We start from the raw sequence: 14,403 nt of genomic DNA, 5'->3' as shown, positions 1-14,403 counted from the left end.
CCTGAAATTGATTCTCTGTGTTACATCAGGCACATTCTTTAACCCTCTTAGCCCTCAGTTTCTTCATCTGTGAAATGGATAGAATAGCATTGCTTCACTATTGGCTGTGAGGATAAATGAGATAATGCTTGTAACATGCTCATCTTAGTCCTGCAGTTAACAGCTGCTCTTCTGGTTGTTTTATTATTGCTGTTTAGCTGATAATCATTAGACTTGCTGATGTTTTTGAATATATGAGTTTCCTGGTGCTGCCATAACAAAGGAGTACAAACTGGGTGGCTTAAAGAAAGAAATGTATCATTTCACAGTTGTGAAGGCTAGAAATCCAAAGGCAAGGTGTTGGTTTTGATTGATCCTGATGAGAGTTGATTCCTTCCGAGGGCTGTGAAGCAGAATCTGTTCCAGGCCTCTCTCCTTGCTTCTGGTGGCCTCAGACATCCCTTGTCTTGTCAATGGTACCCTCCCTGTGTCTCCACATCATCTTTTCTCTATGTGTGTCTGTCTCTGCATCCAAATTTCCCCTTTTTATAAGTCACCAGTCATATTGGATTAAAGCCCACCCTAATGACCTCATCTTAACTTGATTACCCTTATAAAGACGTAGTTGCAAATAAGGTCACATTATGAGGTACTGGAAGTTAGGGTTTCAATATACCTTTTTTTTAGGGGGGAGGGGTCCCAATTCAACCCATAACAGATTAATAGCTGTACTCTCTAGAAAATACTTCGCTGAAAAAATGAGTTGGCATTTCTCAATGAAAGAGAAAAAAACCCCACAGCACTTGACAGTGAGTCTTCCCGACTCCACGACACCTGACATTCACAGCAGTTCATTTAACTGGATCAGATGAGTGGAATTTATTTTGACAAAGATCTGCTTCTTTCCACAAAGCAAGTCCCCAGGACCTTTGCCCCAAGTGGTATTTCTCACATGTGCTTTTGGAATTGCAAATCTATCATTTTTAGTTCATGACATTTTTGCAGAACCCCCAGGATGGAAATAACGCACCAGATCTCAGGCAGTTGGCGCGTTCTTTCTCCATTTTTTATAGCACTCTGCAAAGCTCTCATGCTGTTTACATGTGATTTATATTCCTCCTGTGGTCCTAAATGCATATAATAAAAACAGATTTAGAATATTAATTTGACATGGTTCAGACCAGCATGGCCTAATACAAATTTATTTACTGGGGATGGTGAAAAATCTGAAAGGATGAAGTGAGAATCAGTTCTCAGTAAATATTTCTTGCTGATTTTTTACCTCACTGTTTCTCAAAGCGTAGTCCACTGGATTCCTTATGACGTTTGCGGAAGTTGCAGATTTCCAGGCCCCATCCCAGCTCTGCAGGTTCAGAGTCTTTGGGGGAGGGGTGCTGGGATTTGCATTTCTAATGAGCCCCTCATGCCCTGACTGGCTCTGGCCCACCCTGCGTTTGAGAACCACTAGTGTCTGGCATCCCGCAGTAGATATCCCTTGTGTTTTCGGAGTCAAATGAGTTCCAGAGCTGGAGTCTGTCCAGGGCTGAGGGTGAGGAGAGCCAGGCAGACAGGTGTAGGGCAGGGGGTCCAGGGATACCCTATGGGCACGGCGAGGGCAAGCGTGTCCAGTCCTCTGTGGGGTGGCGTCGGCTGAGCTTGGTGAAAGGACAATGTGGGTTTCGGGTGTGACAGGGAGGCCTGGAAAGGTTGAGAGAACGAGTATGTACTTGACAGCAGGTGGGTTGAGCTGGGGAGTGGATTTCTGGCAGCCCTGATGAAGAGATCTGAGCATCCATCTTAGTCCGAGGGTCTGGCAGTGGGGAGAGTTGAAGTGAGTTAAGGTGTCCGGGAGGGGTCTGGCCTCCACCCGGGGGCACTGCTCAGTAAGAAGCTGGGCCTCAGAGCCACTTGGGGAACCGTGTGAAAACTCAGATTTCTGAGCTTGAACCAGTCCCTCTGCATGCATTCTAGAATCTGTTTTCTAAACTCCCCGGGGGAATCTAGTGTGACAGGCCCTTGGAACAGCATTTGGGAAGCACGACAGCCATGAAAAGAACTGACTTTGAGGATCAGTGGACCTGGTTGAGTCCTGGTTTTGTGACCTTGATCTAACCCCACCTGAGACACAGTTTCTTTATCTGTAAGATAAGGATGCAAACACATTTTCCTTCTTTTTCTGATTGTTGTAGGAATTAGGGATAAGGGATGTAACACATTTAACACAGTTTCTGGTACCCAGGAGACATTGTTAAATGGTGACTCCAGACCTTGTGAGAACTGGAATTCTAGAGATGTAATTAGGACAGGGTCTGTTGGACATGGAAATCAACAGATGGACCCACTGATTGGAATTGGGATATAAGGTAGGGTCTTGGCTCTGACAATACTGGGTCTTGGTTTCCAGAACTGGATCTAGAAAAAAAAAAAGCGCAAAATAACATCAATGCTTAAATAGTGTTTACCAAGCAGGTCAGGCACTGTTCTAAGTACTTTATGCACAGCCTTACGGGTTAAGTACTATTGTTATCTCCATCTTACAGATGAGAAAATTGAGGCTCAGAAAAATATGGGCATGATCACATGGCCATTGTGTGGCAGAATCAAATTTCAGGCACAAGCTCTCTGGCTCTGGGTCTTTAGCAACTATTCTTGCCTATTTAAGACAAGTACAAGGTCAGAGTGGCCCTGGAACCACAATGCTGAGTTTCAAAAGTAAGCTGAGCCCTGGGAAAAATGGTCCTGGATATTTCTTTGCCATACATTTCTATATGTAAAATTGTACAGCCACTTCATGCCAAAGTTAGAAAAGCTGGCCTCCTCATAACAGAAGCTGAGCTGTAATAAACCTGCCCTGTTGCCAAAAGCTTGATCTATTCTAACAGAAAACCCATAGCACAAAATCGTCTTGTATTGAAAATCTCTTGCTCGCTTTATATTTCATTCTTGTATAAGACTTGACCCCTTTCATGGGTTAATCAATGCTTCCAAAGGGCCTCTCTGACCACTGCTCTTTTTCACGGGTTTAAGGCTCCCTCATTTGGTATGAATCTGATGTCTAACCAAGATTTCCTCCACATTACACATGAAGCACTGGCACTAATAAACATATTTGTTTAATTCTGAGAGTATTTTGTGAGAATTTCCACATTTCATAACATTCTTCTCTTTCCTTTATCTGTACTCCAGGGTATAACCTTCAGTAGCAGAACAAAGCAGGCCAGTCAGCAAGTTGCCAAGTCCTGCAGACTCCTTGTCAAGGAGAACAGCTGGACCTATTTCTAATCAACGTCTCCAACACAATACCCTTGGATTGCTGCAGGAGACCAGACCAGAATTTGAAACTTTCCAAAGACTTCCAATAGACATTGAGTGCACATGGATACTTAGGTTGCCTTTGAGACAAAGGGGAAGGATACAGGTGTCACGTTCACCCAAGAAGTCTACATTTAAACCTCTGTACATAGAATGGATAATGGTTATTGAAACAACCCAAACCTCTTTCACAGTGCAAGGGATATAGCTCGAGAGGCAAGCAGGCAGTCCCAGAACCAAGGAATGGATGACTACAAATATCATGACAACTATGAGGGCTATGCCCCCAGTGATGGCTATTATCGTGGTGATGAATCCAATCCAGAAGAAGATGCACAGAGTGATGTTACAGAAGGCCATGATGAGGAGGATGAGATCTATGAGGGCGAGTACCAGGGCATCCCTCACCCAGATGACATCAAGGCCAAGCAGACCAAGATGGCGCCCTCCAGGGTGGATGGTCTTCGAGGCCAGGCAGACCTGATGGCCGAGAGGATGGAAGAAGAAGAGCAGCTGGCCCACCAGTACGAGACCATCATTGATGAGTGCGGCCACGGACGCTTCCAGTGGACCCTCTTTTTTGTTTTGGGTTTGGCCCTGATGGCTGATGGCGTGGAAGTGTTTGTGGTGAGTTTTGCCCTGCCCAGTGCAGAGAAGGACATGTGTCTGTCTAGTTCCAAGAAAGGAATGCTTGGTAAGTAGAAATTTTCAAAGGTCATTCTCTTTGTGGCATTAAAATCTGAAGGAGAAAGAGCAGTAAAATTTGTATAGCACGTGTCACTGTTAGGTATCTTAAATCTATCATAGTGTCCTTGCAACGCTATCATTTTACATCCATTTTGCCATTAAGGTATTTTTATCTCAGAGAAATTAATAGGCACAGGTTTACAGAGTTAGTAAGTATTGGAGCTTGGGTGCCTACCCAGATCCGTCTGAGTCCCAAGCTCTTAGTTCTTCTTTCCAAGTCTTTTTTTTTAAAAAATTGAAGTATAATTAATGTACAATATTGTATGTTATGGGTGTACAACATAGTGATTCACAATTTTTAAAGGTTATGTTCTTTTTTCCAAGTCTTGTTGCCTCCTTGAGAGTCTGATTTCTCTCTTTTTCATGTTAAACCATCTTCCATATCCAAATGACAAATTCATTTTGTGTGTGGCAAGCCAGGGGTCTCTTCCACTCAGTCCTTCTCTCTATGTCTTTCCAGAACCTGATAGCATCTGCTCCTGGTTTCTCTTGTATATAAGTGTTAGTGGGCTGAATGCCTGTGTGTCTTGGCGATGAATACTGGGCTGAGCCACCCACAGAGCCCCTTCAAGCTGTTGGGGATCACGCTGTGAAGCACAGATGGATTCCATGGGATGGAGGACCAGCTTTGCAAATCATTGATGAGACTAGCACCATCAGAGCCAAACATCAGATATCAGGGCTTGCGGCACAGAGGATTCTGTGAAGTTAGAGAGAGGATGGGCATAAATTGTGTGGCATAGAAGAGATTCATCAAAATATAGACAAAATAGTCTTGGTAATTAAATGTCCTGCAAAACATACTCATTCTCTAATTTCAGAGTCCATGCAATTGATTGTTTAGCAAATATACAGCTACAGAGAACTTACTGTGAGTCAGGTTCTTACTCAAGACGGAGACATAGTTATGACCCACAAGAACTCAAAATCCATCTAGCAACTTAGTTCATTCACTCAAAAGATATCTCTTACTTGTGTACCATGTTTTAGTCTTTGTGCTCAGGCCCTGGGGAGAAAATATTGAACAAGGTAGATGTAGTCCTTGACTCTCAAAGAACTTACATAAAGTAGGACAAACAGGCATTAACGAACATAGAGAATTATTTGATTATGGTAGGGATACCTGCTATGAAACACTTTGTGCCATTCTGGTCCCAATGCCTGCTTTAGAGCAGGGATTGACAAACATTTTCTCTAAAGCTCCAGATGGCCTCTGTCACCACTACTCAGCTTTGCCTCTAGCACAAAAGCAGCCATAGACAATTTGTAAACTAATGGGCACAACTGGTTCCAATAAAACTTTATTTATAAGAAAAGGCAGTAGGCTGAATTTAGCTTATGGGCTATAGTTTGTTGGCCCCTGATTTCGAGCCACAATAAATAAGATAGGGATATAATATAAAGAAAATATCTGCATAAAGAATTGTCCCTGGAGGCTCTTAAAAATGGTTTTACAGGCTCACAGATATAGAGAACAGACTTGTGGTTGCCAAGGAAGGGGAGTAGGGGAGGGAAGGAATGGGAGTTTGGGATTAGCAGAGGCAAACTATTATATATAGGATGGATAAACAGCAAGATCCTACTGTATAGCACAGGGAACAATATTCAGTATCCTGTGACAAACCATAATGGAATAGAATATGAAAAGAATATATGTATAACTGAGTCACTTCCCCCCCCCCAAAATCAGCCTTAAAGAAGTAAATTCTGACACATGCTAAAACATGGATGAAACTTGAATTGTGATAAGTGAAATATACTACTCACAAACACACACACACACAAATGGTTTTATCCATTCCTGCTTAATTAAAGAGACATTTAAAATGATGAGAACTCTGTCAGATATGGCCATCAGGAAACCAGAAGAGACCAAGTATATGCAAAAAAAGAAATGACTCAATAAGCAAGACGTCACCCAGAGTTTTTAAACACCAACAAAATTTTATTTTTTAAAAATTATTTTTATTATTTTTTTATCAACAAAATTCTGCTGTGTTTCTCTAAGTTTCAATAGATTTTTTAAAAAGGGCAAAAACCAAAACAAAACAAACCCCAACCTCCTGATCAAACCAAACCATCCCCAGTTGATCTAAATATTTCCAAGACCATTATTTTGTTTTGTGACATTCTCAACTGAAACCTTGGGTCCCTATTAGTCCAAATTGGTATGTCAGTAATGCTTTCACACCTTCTTGTTCTCTCTGCTACCCTGGTGCCCAGTAACCTCATTAACAGCATGGTAACAGCTCCTGCTGGCTCCCAGGGCAAATGCTAGCAGTTGAGGGAACATGGTCCCAATCTGTAGAGCCCACATTTGTGCAATTTTACTTTCAGTGTTTGTTATGAAGATGCTATGACTCAGCCCAAGAGGGGCAGGCAGACCCCTGAGCAGAGATGGACTCCCGATGCACTTGTGGGGCCCCCTTTATGGATCCAGGGAGGTGGGTGTTTGGAGGGTCTCATGAGGCCGGCTTTTCCACGTGCTGTCTCATGTCAGCTTCATAGTCACCATGGTGCTTATAGGATTTTTATCCCATTTGTTCACGATCAGGAAACAGGCTCAGAGAGCTGTATTTAATGTCACATAGTAATTGCTGGAGCTGGGATTTCAACCCAGATCTTTCTGATTTCAGGGTCTGTGTTCATTCTACTATACCATACCGCCTTTCTTTCACACATGGTCTTTAGGAAGGACGTCATGCCATGGGGCAGACTTCTTTCCAGTCATCAAGCGTCCCATAGATTACGTGAGCACCATGGATTGCTTCCAACAGAGACATAGCATGGTGTGGGGATTAGTGGTGTGGACACTGGTGTCTGGCCACTAGGGTTTGGCAACTGGCTATATCATTTATTTTCCAATGACCTTGGGCAAGTCATCACTTCTTTAATTATCAGTTTTCCAATATATGGAATAGGGTAATGATACGTCTGTTGTGAAGATTCAGTGAGATAAAGCTGGTAAAGCAATCAGTGCTCCATGCCCCTAAACTACTGTTTGTTCTTGTTACTTTGTATTATGACAGTCTCCCTTCAGCATTTACAGTGAATTATAGTTGCAGTGAGACAATGGAGCAGCCTGGACCCTGCAGCCAGGTGGCCTGGGTATGAGCCCTTGCTCTGTCAATTCTTAGGAGGGTGACTTTGGGAATTACTTAGCTTCTCTGTGCCTTGGTTTCCTTCTCTGCAAAATGGAGATACTAATGGTATCTTACCTCACAGGGTTTTTGAGGACTAAATGGATTTAATTCATTTAACTTGCCTGAAACAGTGCCTGCCCATAATAGGTGCTCATTTTAGTTATTATTGTTGAGGTTGTTATTATTACTAAGTTGATTGCTTGATAATGATGACTCATCCAAATTCAGGACTAGATGTTCTCAGGTGACATTGCATATTTCTTTAACCCAAAGTTATTTATAATAGGCTTTTAAGGTCAAGCTTCCCTACCTTGGCTGGTGAAAAGGCCTTTTCTGTTCAAGTGCTAACCCAGTTCTTTCTTTCCCCTTCCTAGCTGTTTTTTTTTTTTCTTTTAAGACAATATTTTTTTGATAAATTTTAGGTTCACAGACAAATTGAGAGGAAGGTACAGAGATTTTCTTCATGCCCCTTCCCCACACACATACATCATCTCCTCCTATTATCAACATCCTCTAGTAGATGTACATTGTTACAGTTGATGAACCTACATTGACACATCATAATCACCCAAAGTCCATAGTTTATTTTTACTTTAGGGCTCAATCTTGGTGTTACACATTCAGTGGGCCAGACAAATGTGTAATGACATATATCCATCATTACAGTATCATACAGAGAATTTTCACTGCCCTAAAATTCTTTGTGCTCTGCCTATTCATCTCTCCCCGCTTCCCCAACCCCTGGAAACAACTGATTTTTTTTTTTTTTTTACTGTCTCCATAAGTTTTTGTCTTTTCCAGAATTTCATATAATTGGACTCATATAGTATGTAGCCTTTTCAAATTGCTTTCTTTTGCTTAGTAATATGCATTTAAGTTTCCCCCATGTCTTTTCATGGATTAATAGCTCATGTCTTTTTAGTGTTGAATAATATTCCATTGTCTGGATGTATCACAGATTATTTGTCCAGTCACCTACTGAAGGACATCTTGATTGCTTCCAAGTTTTGACAATTATGAATAAAATGGCTATAAATGTCCACGTGCAGGTTTTTGTATGGACATAGTTTTCAATTCCTTTGGGAAAGTATCAAGGAGTGTGATTGCTGGATTGCATGGTAAGAAAAAGTTTGGTTTTGTAAGAAACTGCCAAAGTCTCCTAAAGTGGCTGCACCATTTTGCATTCCCACCAGCAATGAAGGAGAGTTCCTGTTGCTCCACATCCTCGCCAGTATTTGGTGTCTTCAGTGTTCTGGATTTGGTCATTCTGATAGGTGTGGTGATATCCCGTTGTTTTTTATTATTATATTTTTGCGGTATGCGGGCCTCTCACTGTTGTGGCCTCTCCCGTTGCGGAGCACAGTCTCCGGACACGCAGGCTCAGCGGCCATGGCTCACGGGCGCAGCCGCTCGGCGGCATGTGGGATCTTCCCGGACCGGGGCACGAACCCGTGTCCCCTGAATCGGCAGGGGGACTCTCAACCACTGCGCCACCAGGGAAGCCCTATCCCGTTGTTTTAATTTGCATTACTCTGATGACATATGGTGTGGAGCATCTTTCCATATACTTATTTGCCATCTGTATACCTTCTTTGGTGAAGTGTTTATTAAGGTCTTTGACTCATTTTTAAAGAAGGTTTTTTGTTTTCTTATTGTTGAGTTTTAAGAGTTCTTTGTAGGTTTTGGATAACAGTCCTTTATCAGATGTGTCTTTTGCAAATATTTTCTACCAGTCTGTGACCTGTCTTCTCATTCTCTTAACTCTCTTTTATTTTAAAAAGAAACTGGGGGAGTTCCTTGGTGGTCTAGTGGTTAGGACTCGGTGCTTTCACTGCCGTGGCCTGGGTTCAATCCCTTGTGGGGGAACTGAGATCTCTCAAGACCTGCAGTTCAGCAAAAAAAAAAAAAAAAAAAGGAAGCTGAAAGTGATATGCCTCTGGACTTGACTCCTAGTTGATGTTCCAGGGAAAGAATTCAGAAGGAGAACTCTTCCTACCCCCAAATTCAGACCTCAAATTAAAGACTATTTTGTTATTTTCTTCCTGGAAATGGATGGACCATTCAGAAAATAAAAGAAGCATCTCCAGGCCAGGTAACAAAAATATCTGGGTGCCACTGTGCCACTTTGCTGAGGTTTTAGAAAGATGAAAGTTTGCTTCCTTGAAGGGCTGTGTTTTAGTGAGTCACTTGTCTAGAACTGTCTCAGTTGGGGAAGAAAAAGTCCTGTGAAAATGTTGTTAGTATTGAAGGGTCAGCCCTGCTTCTTATAAAGTGGTTGGTCCCCTTTAAGACAAAAAGAATGCATTTATTTGTTAATTAGACTCTTTATTCTTATTTTTAAAAGAATTGCTGGACATTTCCACATGCCTGTATTTCCTCTATGGCAATGCAGGATAGTCAGGTCCCAGCACTCAGTGTGTTTTATTCTAATGGTGAAAATAGAGTTCATACAAGAAATATAAAATACCAAACAGCACTATGCAATTATGCAATGCAATTTTCAGTATTATCCCTGTTATTCATGTATGAAGAAAACAGAGACAGTGTAAGGGATAGAACTTGAGGTTGGCAGGTTGTAGAGTTAAGTGGCTTGTTTTTATATCTGCTCTGCTGTTTAGTGGTTGTGTGACCTTGTGCTGATCTGAATTCTTCGTCTCAGAGTCTTCCATGATTTTACATGGTTGATGAATAAATTTATCAATATATTTCTTTTTAATCCCCTTCAGGTATCAATGTTATTCATGTATTTTCTAGCTATATGTAGAAAAAATCATTTAAAATGACTTAAAGATAGGAAGTTTAGGACTGTCTGGCATGACATTTGCTTTTTCAAATGACATCAAATTGTTGGCATCTCTAATCATTGTTTCCTTATAGCTAGGATACCACTTAGTATTGATGACGCATGGAACAAACCAACAGCATCCTTCTCTGCCTGCATTTGGTAAATTGCCACCAAAGTTTTCTCGTAATTGTAAAAATACCCCTTAGGCTGCAACTGTGGGTGATTCCTACCTTCATGCTGATCAAAAGAAAGAGTTCCACTTTTGCCTTCAGAATTTTGATTTCCTGGAAGGGTCTAGTTGCTCAGTGGGTATTTTGTTGGCTGTTAGTTTTTCTTGCTATCTGCAGTGGGAAGGCTCAGGGAGTCCTACGCTTCAGATAGTGATTTAGAACGTAACAGGGGACCCCTGGGGCTTGGTGTCATTATGAGCTAAGGGAGGACATGGAGCAATGTCAGATGGAGTGGATTCATTAGAATAAATTGCGTGTTGAATTTCCATAGCAGCTCGGAGATGGATGAATTACTCTGCTGTCATGAAAGATTATCCTTTAATTGTTTTATATGCAAGTTCGAAGTGAACATCAGGGCAGAGCACTTGATTTATGAGCCACTTTTTCTTTAGCCCTGAATTCAGAGTGTCAGTTCCTGAAAGGAACTGTTCCTGAAGGTACAGTTCCCGTACCCCAGAGCCTGGCACAAAATATGTGCTCAATAAATACTTACTTAGCCTCCTGGAAACAAATGCTCATGATGGTGAAATCCACCACTAAGAATTTTCATATAATCTTTTTGTGTTTGATTATATCAGTTGTCCTTATTTATATTTTTTAGATCATGGGATTCTTCAGAACAGAATGAAAGCCAAGGCCTCCCTTAACAGAGTCTACACTGATTGCCATATTTAGGAGTGTGGACTTGGTTCCACAGGCAATGCAAGAGCTATTAAATGGGGAGCTATTAAATGGCTTTGAGGAAGGGAGTGACAAAGTGGTTTAGGATGATGACTCTACTCCCATGATTTTGGTACTGGGAGTGGTTCTAGAGGAACAGAATCTTAAGGATGAGTTTACTGAATTGGTTCTGGAGCTTCTGGAATCAGTTCTCTAATCTGGTTAGATTTAAAGACATTATTGACTCTATTTCCCGTAGTAAAGAGAGCACTTCCTGTTCACAACATGATGTGGCAATAGGGATACACAAAATATCATCATTGGATACTCCTATTCAAATACTTACAAGAGGCAAGGATCTAGGTGAGCATTTTTGTCAAACTAACTGCTATCAAAGTAACGAGTATGAGATTGGCTGGTTGCTCCTAATATCAATGACGAAGTGGGAAAAGAAATGAATGAACTGAGGACTCGAATTCCCAGCACAAGCACTGCATAAATGACCCAAAATCTTCTATGTCTGCCCTGAAGGACACCTTTATCTCCTGAGATTGCTGACAACCAAACCCAGACTCTCATCCTCTGAGTGGCTGAATTACAGTGCAGGTTGAATTCCCAGCCTCACAGCATGTCTACTGTTAAAGTAAAGGCATTGATAGGGAAGAAATAGGATCCTGGAAGTTGGCATGGGGATGTGTGGGAAGACCCTGAGGCAGCTGGGGACTTTGAACTCCTAAATTTTGATCAGTCCTCTTCGCCAATAGAAGCAGCCCCTCCACTCGTCTTGAGGGGATTAACCCTGCGTTGATGAGGAAGCTGTAATGGCCTCCCCTTAAGGCACCTGCCTTGCAAGACATTGTTGATTCTCCTCAGGACCCCCACCCCTCTTTTCTTCTGGACTTATAACTAAACTCAAGTCCCTGCATGTCCCTAAAAGTGAGGGTCAAAATGTGACCCATGAGGAGTTCTGCTACACTGCAAAAGAACTACTTGGTTTTTCTAATTTACACAGAAGTTCAGGGAATATGTGTGGGAATGGATATTAGGTGGGGTGGGGTAATGGTGGAAGGAACATAAATTTGGTTTGGACCACATTAATTGATATGGACCCGATAAACAGAGATTTCTGCATTTAATGTTGAAGCTTGGGGAGTTAGAAAGGGCTCTGCTAGTTTGGTTGGTTGGTTGGCTAAAACATGGACCAAAAGTTGGCCCACAGTAAATGAACTTGAATGCCAGACCTGCCTTGGTTTAATGTAGAGGAAGAGATTCAAAGGCTTAGGGAGATTGGAATGTTAGAGTGAATTTGTCATTTAAAACCTACTCACCCACCTTGGGGGGTTACACAGGACACACCTTTCACCATGACTATGAGAAATAAATTTGTGAGGGGACCCCCAGCATCCTTGAAGAGCTCTGTGATCACTCTTAAATGTAAGCCACACCTCGCAGTGGGGACTTCAGTCACTGAAGTGAGAAACCTAAATGCATTGTAATTGGACCCTGGGTGGCAGGGGCCAAGTGACAGTACTTAACCACCAAAGTCAAGATGGGCGTGATTACTGTAATGGACAGCAGAGTCAAAGCAGTACCTGACTCTAAGAGACTGTGGTATTCCCAGAAGTGAAATACATAGGAAGCCTACTAAATTTTTATTTGATCTGTATGAGCAGAAAAATTCCAGGTCAAGTGAACAAAAGTCTAACCTGTCTCATAAAAACAGTCACTGCCCCTCAATTGATTCCCAGATTTGAGCTAGTTTATAAGACCCAAAATCCATGAGTGAAGGGGAGGCTGGGTCCCCTTGAGGAAGGATCCCAGGCCACTGCCAAAAATTTATACTGGTTCATCTTTCTTCCAGTCTTCCCCAAGGGACCTTTGCCTTTTTACCAGCGTGACTGTGCGTTGGAGAAAAGGAAATAATCAGACCTTTGGAGGATTACCAGACAGTGGATCTGGACTGGCACTAATTCCAGGAGATTCAAAACATCACTGTGTTCTATCAGGCAGATTAGGGACTAATGGAGGCCAGGTGATCAATGGAGTTTTGGCTCAGGCCCATCTCACAGAGGGCCTGGTAGGTCCCCAAATCCACCCTGTGGTTATTTACCCAGTTCTGGAGTGCTTAACTGGAGTAGACATATTTAGCGACTGGCAAAATCCCCACATTGACGAAGAATGGATTGTCAGGGAGAGAGACTAAGGTGGGAGATCTGACAGAAGTTTACTGGAGTACTCCAAGGGAGAAATATGCAATTCCTGGACTAGTACATAGAGGAAACAGTAGAAGCTGTTTGAGTGTTTTGAAAAATTGAGATATTTTCATATAGAGCTTCAAAATATTTCTGCTATAAGCACCTTTTTTTTCTTATTTAATATATGCAAGAAAGAAAACCGATGACTTATGCAAAGAAGACAACCCTTCCTAACTTTAAGAGATTGACATTTTTACACAGCTGGCTGTGTTTATTGCAATAAAATCAGTGAATTCATAGTCAGAGGGTTGACTATGACAAAGCTGATGAGTAAATTCAATTTTCTGTAACAAACATAAAGGAAGAAAAACAATTTCCTATGCAACCAACCAACCCACCAGCTGAACAACCAACCAAAAAACCAGCATCGTAATTTCAAGATTAAAAGTTATTTCACAATTAACTATTGGGGTTAAGAAAAATCTTGCAAGGAGACCTTCTTGAAACAAAACCCTCAGTTTTATGATGTGGGCTACATGTTAAGTATGGATTTAGCTTTGAGTGAGGCACTTTTCCCATTTGTCTACAGCTGTTTTGTTTTTTTGTGCCTTTCAACTTGGTCCTACATCGAAGGATAGAGCCTACCGCAGTCTGAAAGCATTTGTGTCAAAAACTAACTATTAACCACTTATTCAAACTTATGGATCCTGGATTTCTACTCTGATTTTCATCAAGATTGAATCTAAGCTATTTGGAGCTCTATGTGTGTAGGTTTTAGTTTTACATGGAGTAAATAGCATTGTCTGGAAAAAGAGGGGGAGGTGGGGGGAGAGGAGTACTTAGCTCTCAGGGCTGTTGGGAGAATTGAATGAGATCACCCTTCTAACTGTCCAGCTCAGGGTCTGCACACAGTATGTCCTCAGTTAATACTCATTCTGCTCTTCTGATCCATCTGATTCATCTGTTGGATCTTCTGATCCAACAATCTGATGATGTTCAGCTTCTAACTTGTGTGAACTTTCATTGTAGCAAAGATGTCTCAGTACATTCTGTCTACGCTGCTTGCAGAACGTCTTTGGCCATGAGACCTTCAAAGACTTGAAGGATTTTTGTTTTTGCTTTTGTTTTTCTCCACAGTTGTAAGCACACTCCTTGAGACCTAAATAAAAGATGTTTGGTAACTAATGATTTATTAATTTGGGGAATAAAAATGTGCTAGTTACTTATTTATATGTATTCCCCTATATTTGTCCCCACCACGGAAAACTTTAGTGAATTAGAAAAAGCTCATAGGCTGTTAATCCCACATATTTGAAAATATAATCTTCAGACCATGGAAAATACAGCAGGAA

The 14,403-nt window shown here is 41.6% G+C and overlaps 1 protein-coding gene across 1 annotated transcript in view; it reads left to right on the top strand.

Moving 5' to 3' along the window:
- Window positions 1–3,166: 3,166 nt before the first annotated feature.
- SV2B (synaptic vesicle glycoprotein 2B) overlaps window positions 3,167–14,403 on the top strand; it is an 89,129-nt gene continuing 77,892 nt past the window's right edge. Inside the window, exon 1 of the mRNA XM_007454894.1 lies at window positions 3,167–3,985. Coding sequence (XP_007454956.1) covers window positions 3,535–3,985 — 451 coding nt within the window. The 5' untranslated portion in view covers window positions 3,167–3,534. The remainder of the gene's footprint in view (window positions 3,986–14,403) is intronic.

The sequence above is a fragment of the Lipotes vexillifer genome, unplaced genomic scaffold (genome assembly GCF_000442215.2).
Source record: "Lipotes vexillifer unplaced genomic scaffold, Lipotes_vexillifer_v1.1 scaffold600, whole genome shotgun sequence".
NCBI classification, from domain to species: domain Eukaryota; kingdom Metazoa; phylum Chordata; class Mammalia; order Artiodactyla; family Lipotidae; genus Lipotes; species Lipotes vexillifer.
The sequence above is the reverse complement of the archived record's forward strand: the minus strand, read 5'-3'. Positions and strand labels throughout refer to the sequence as shown.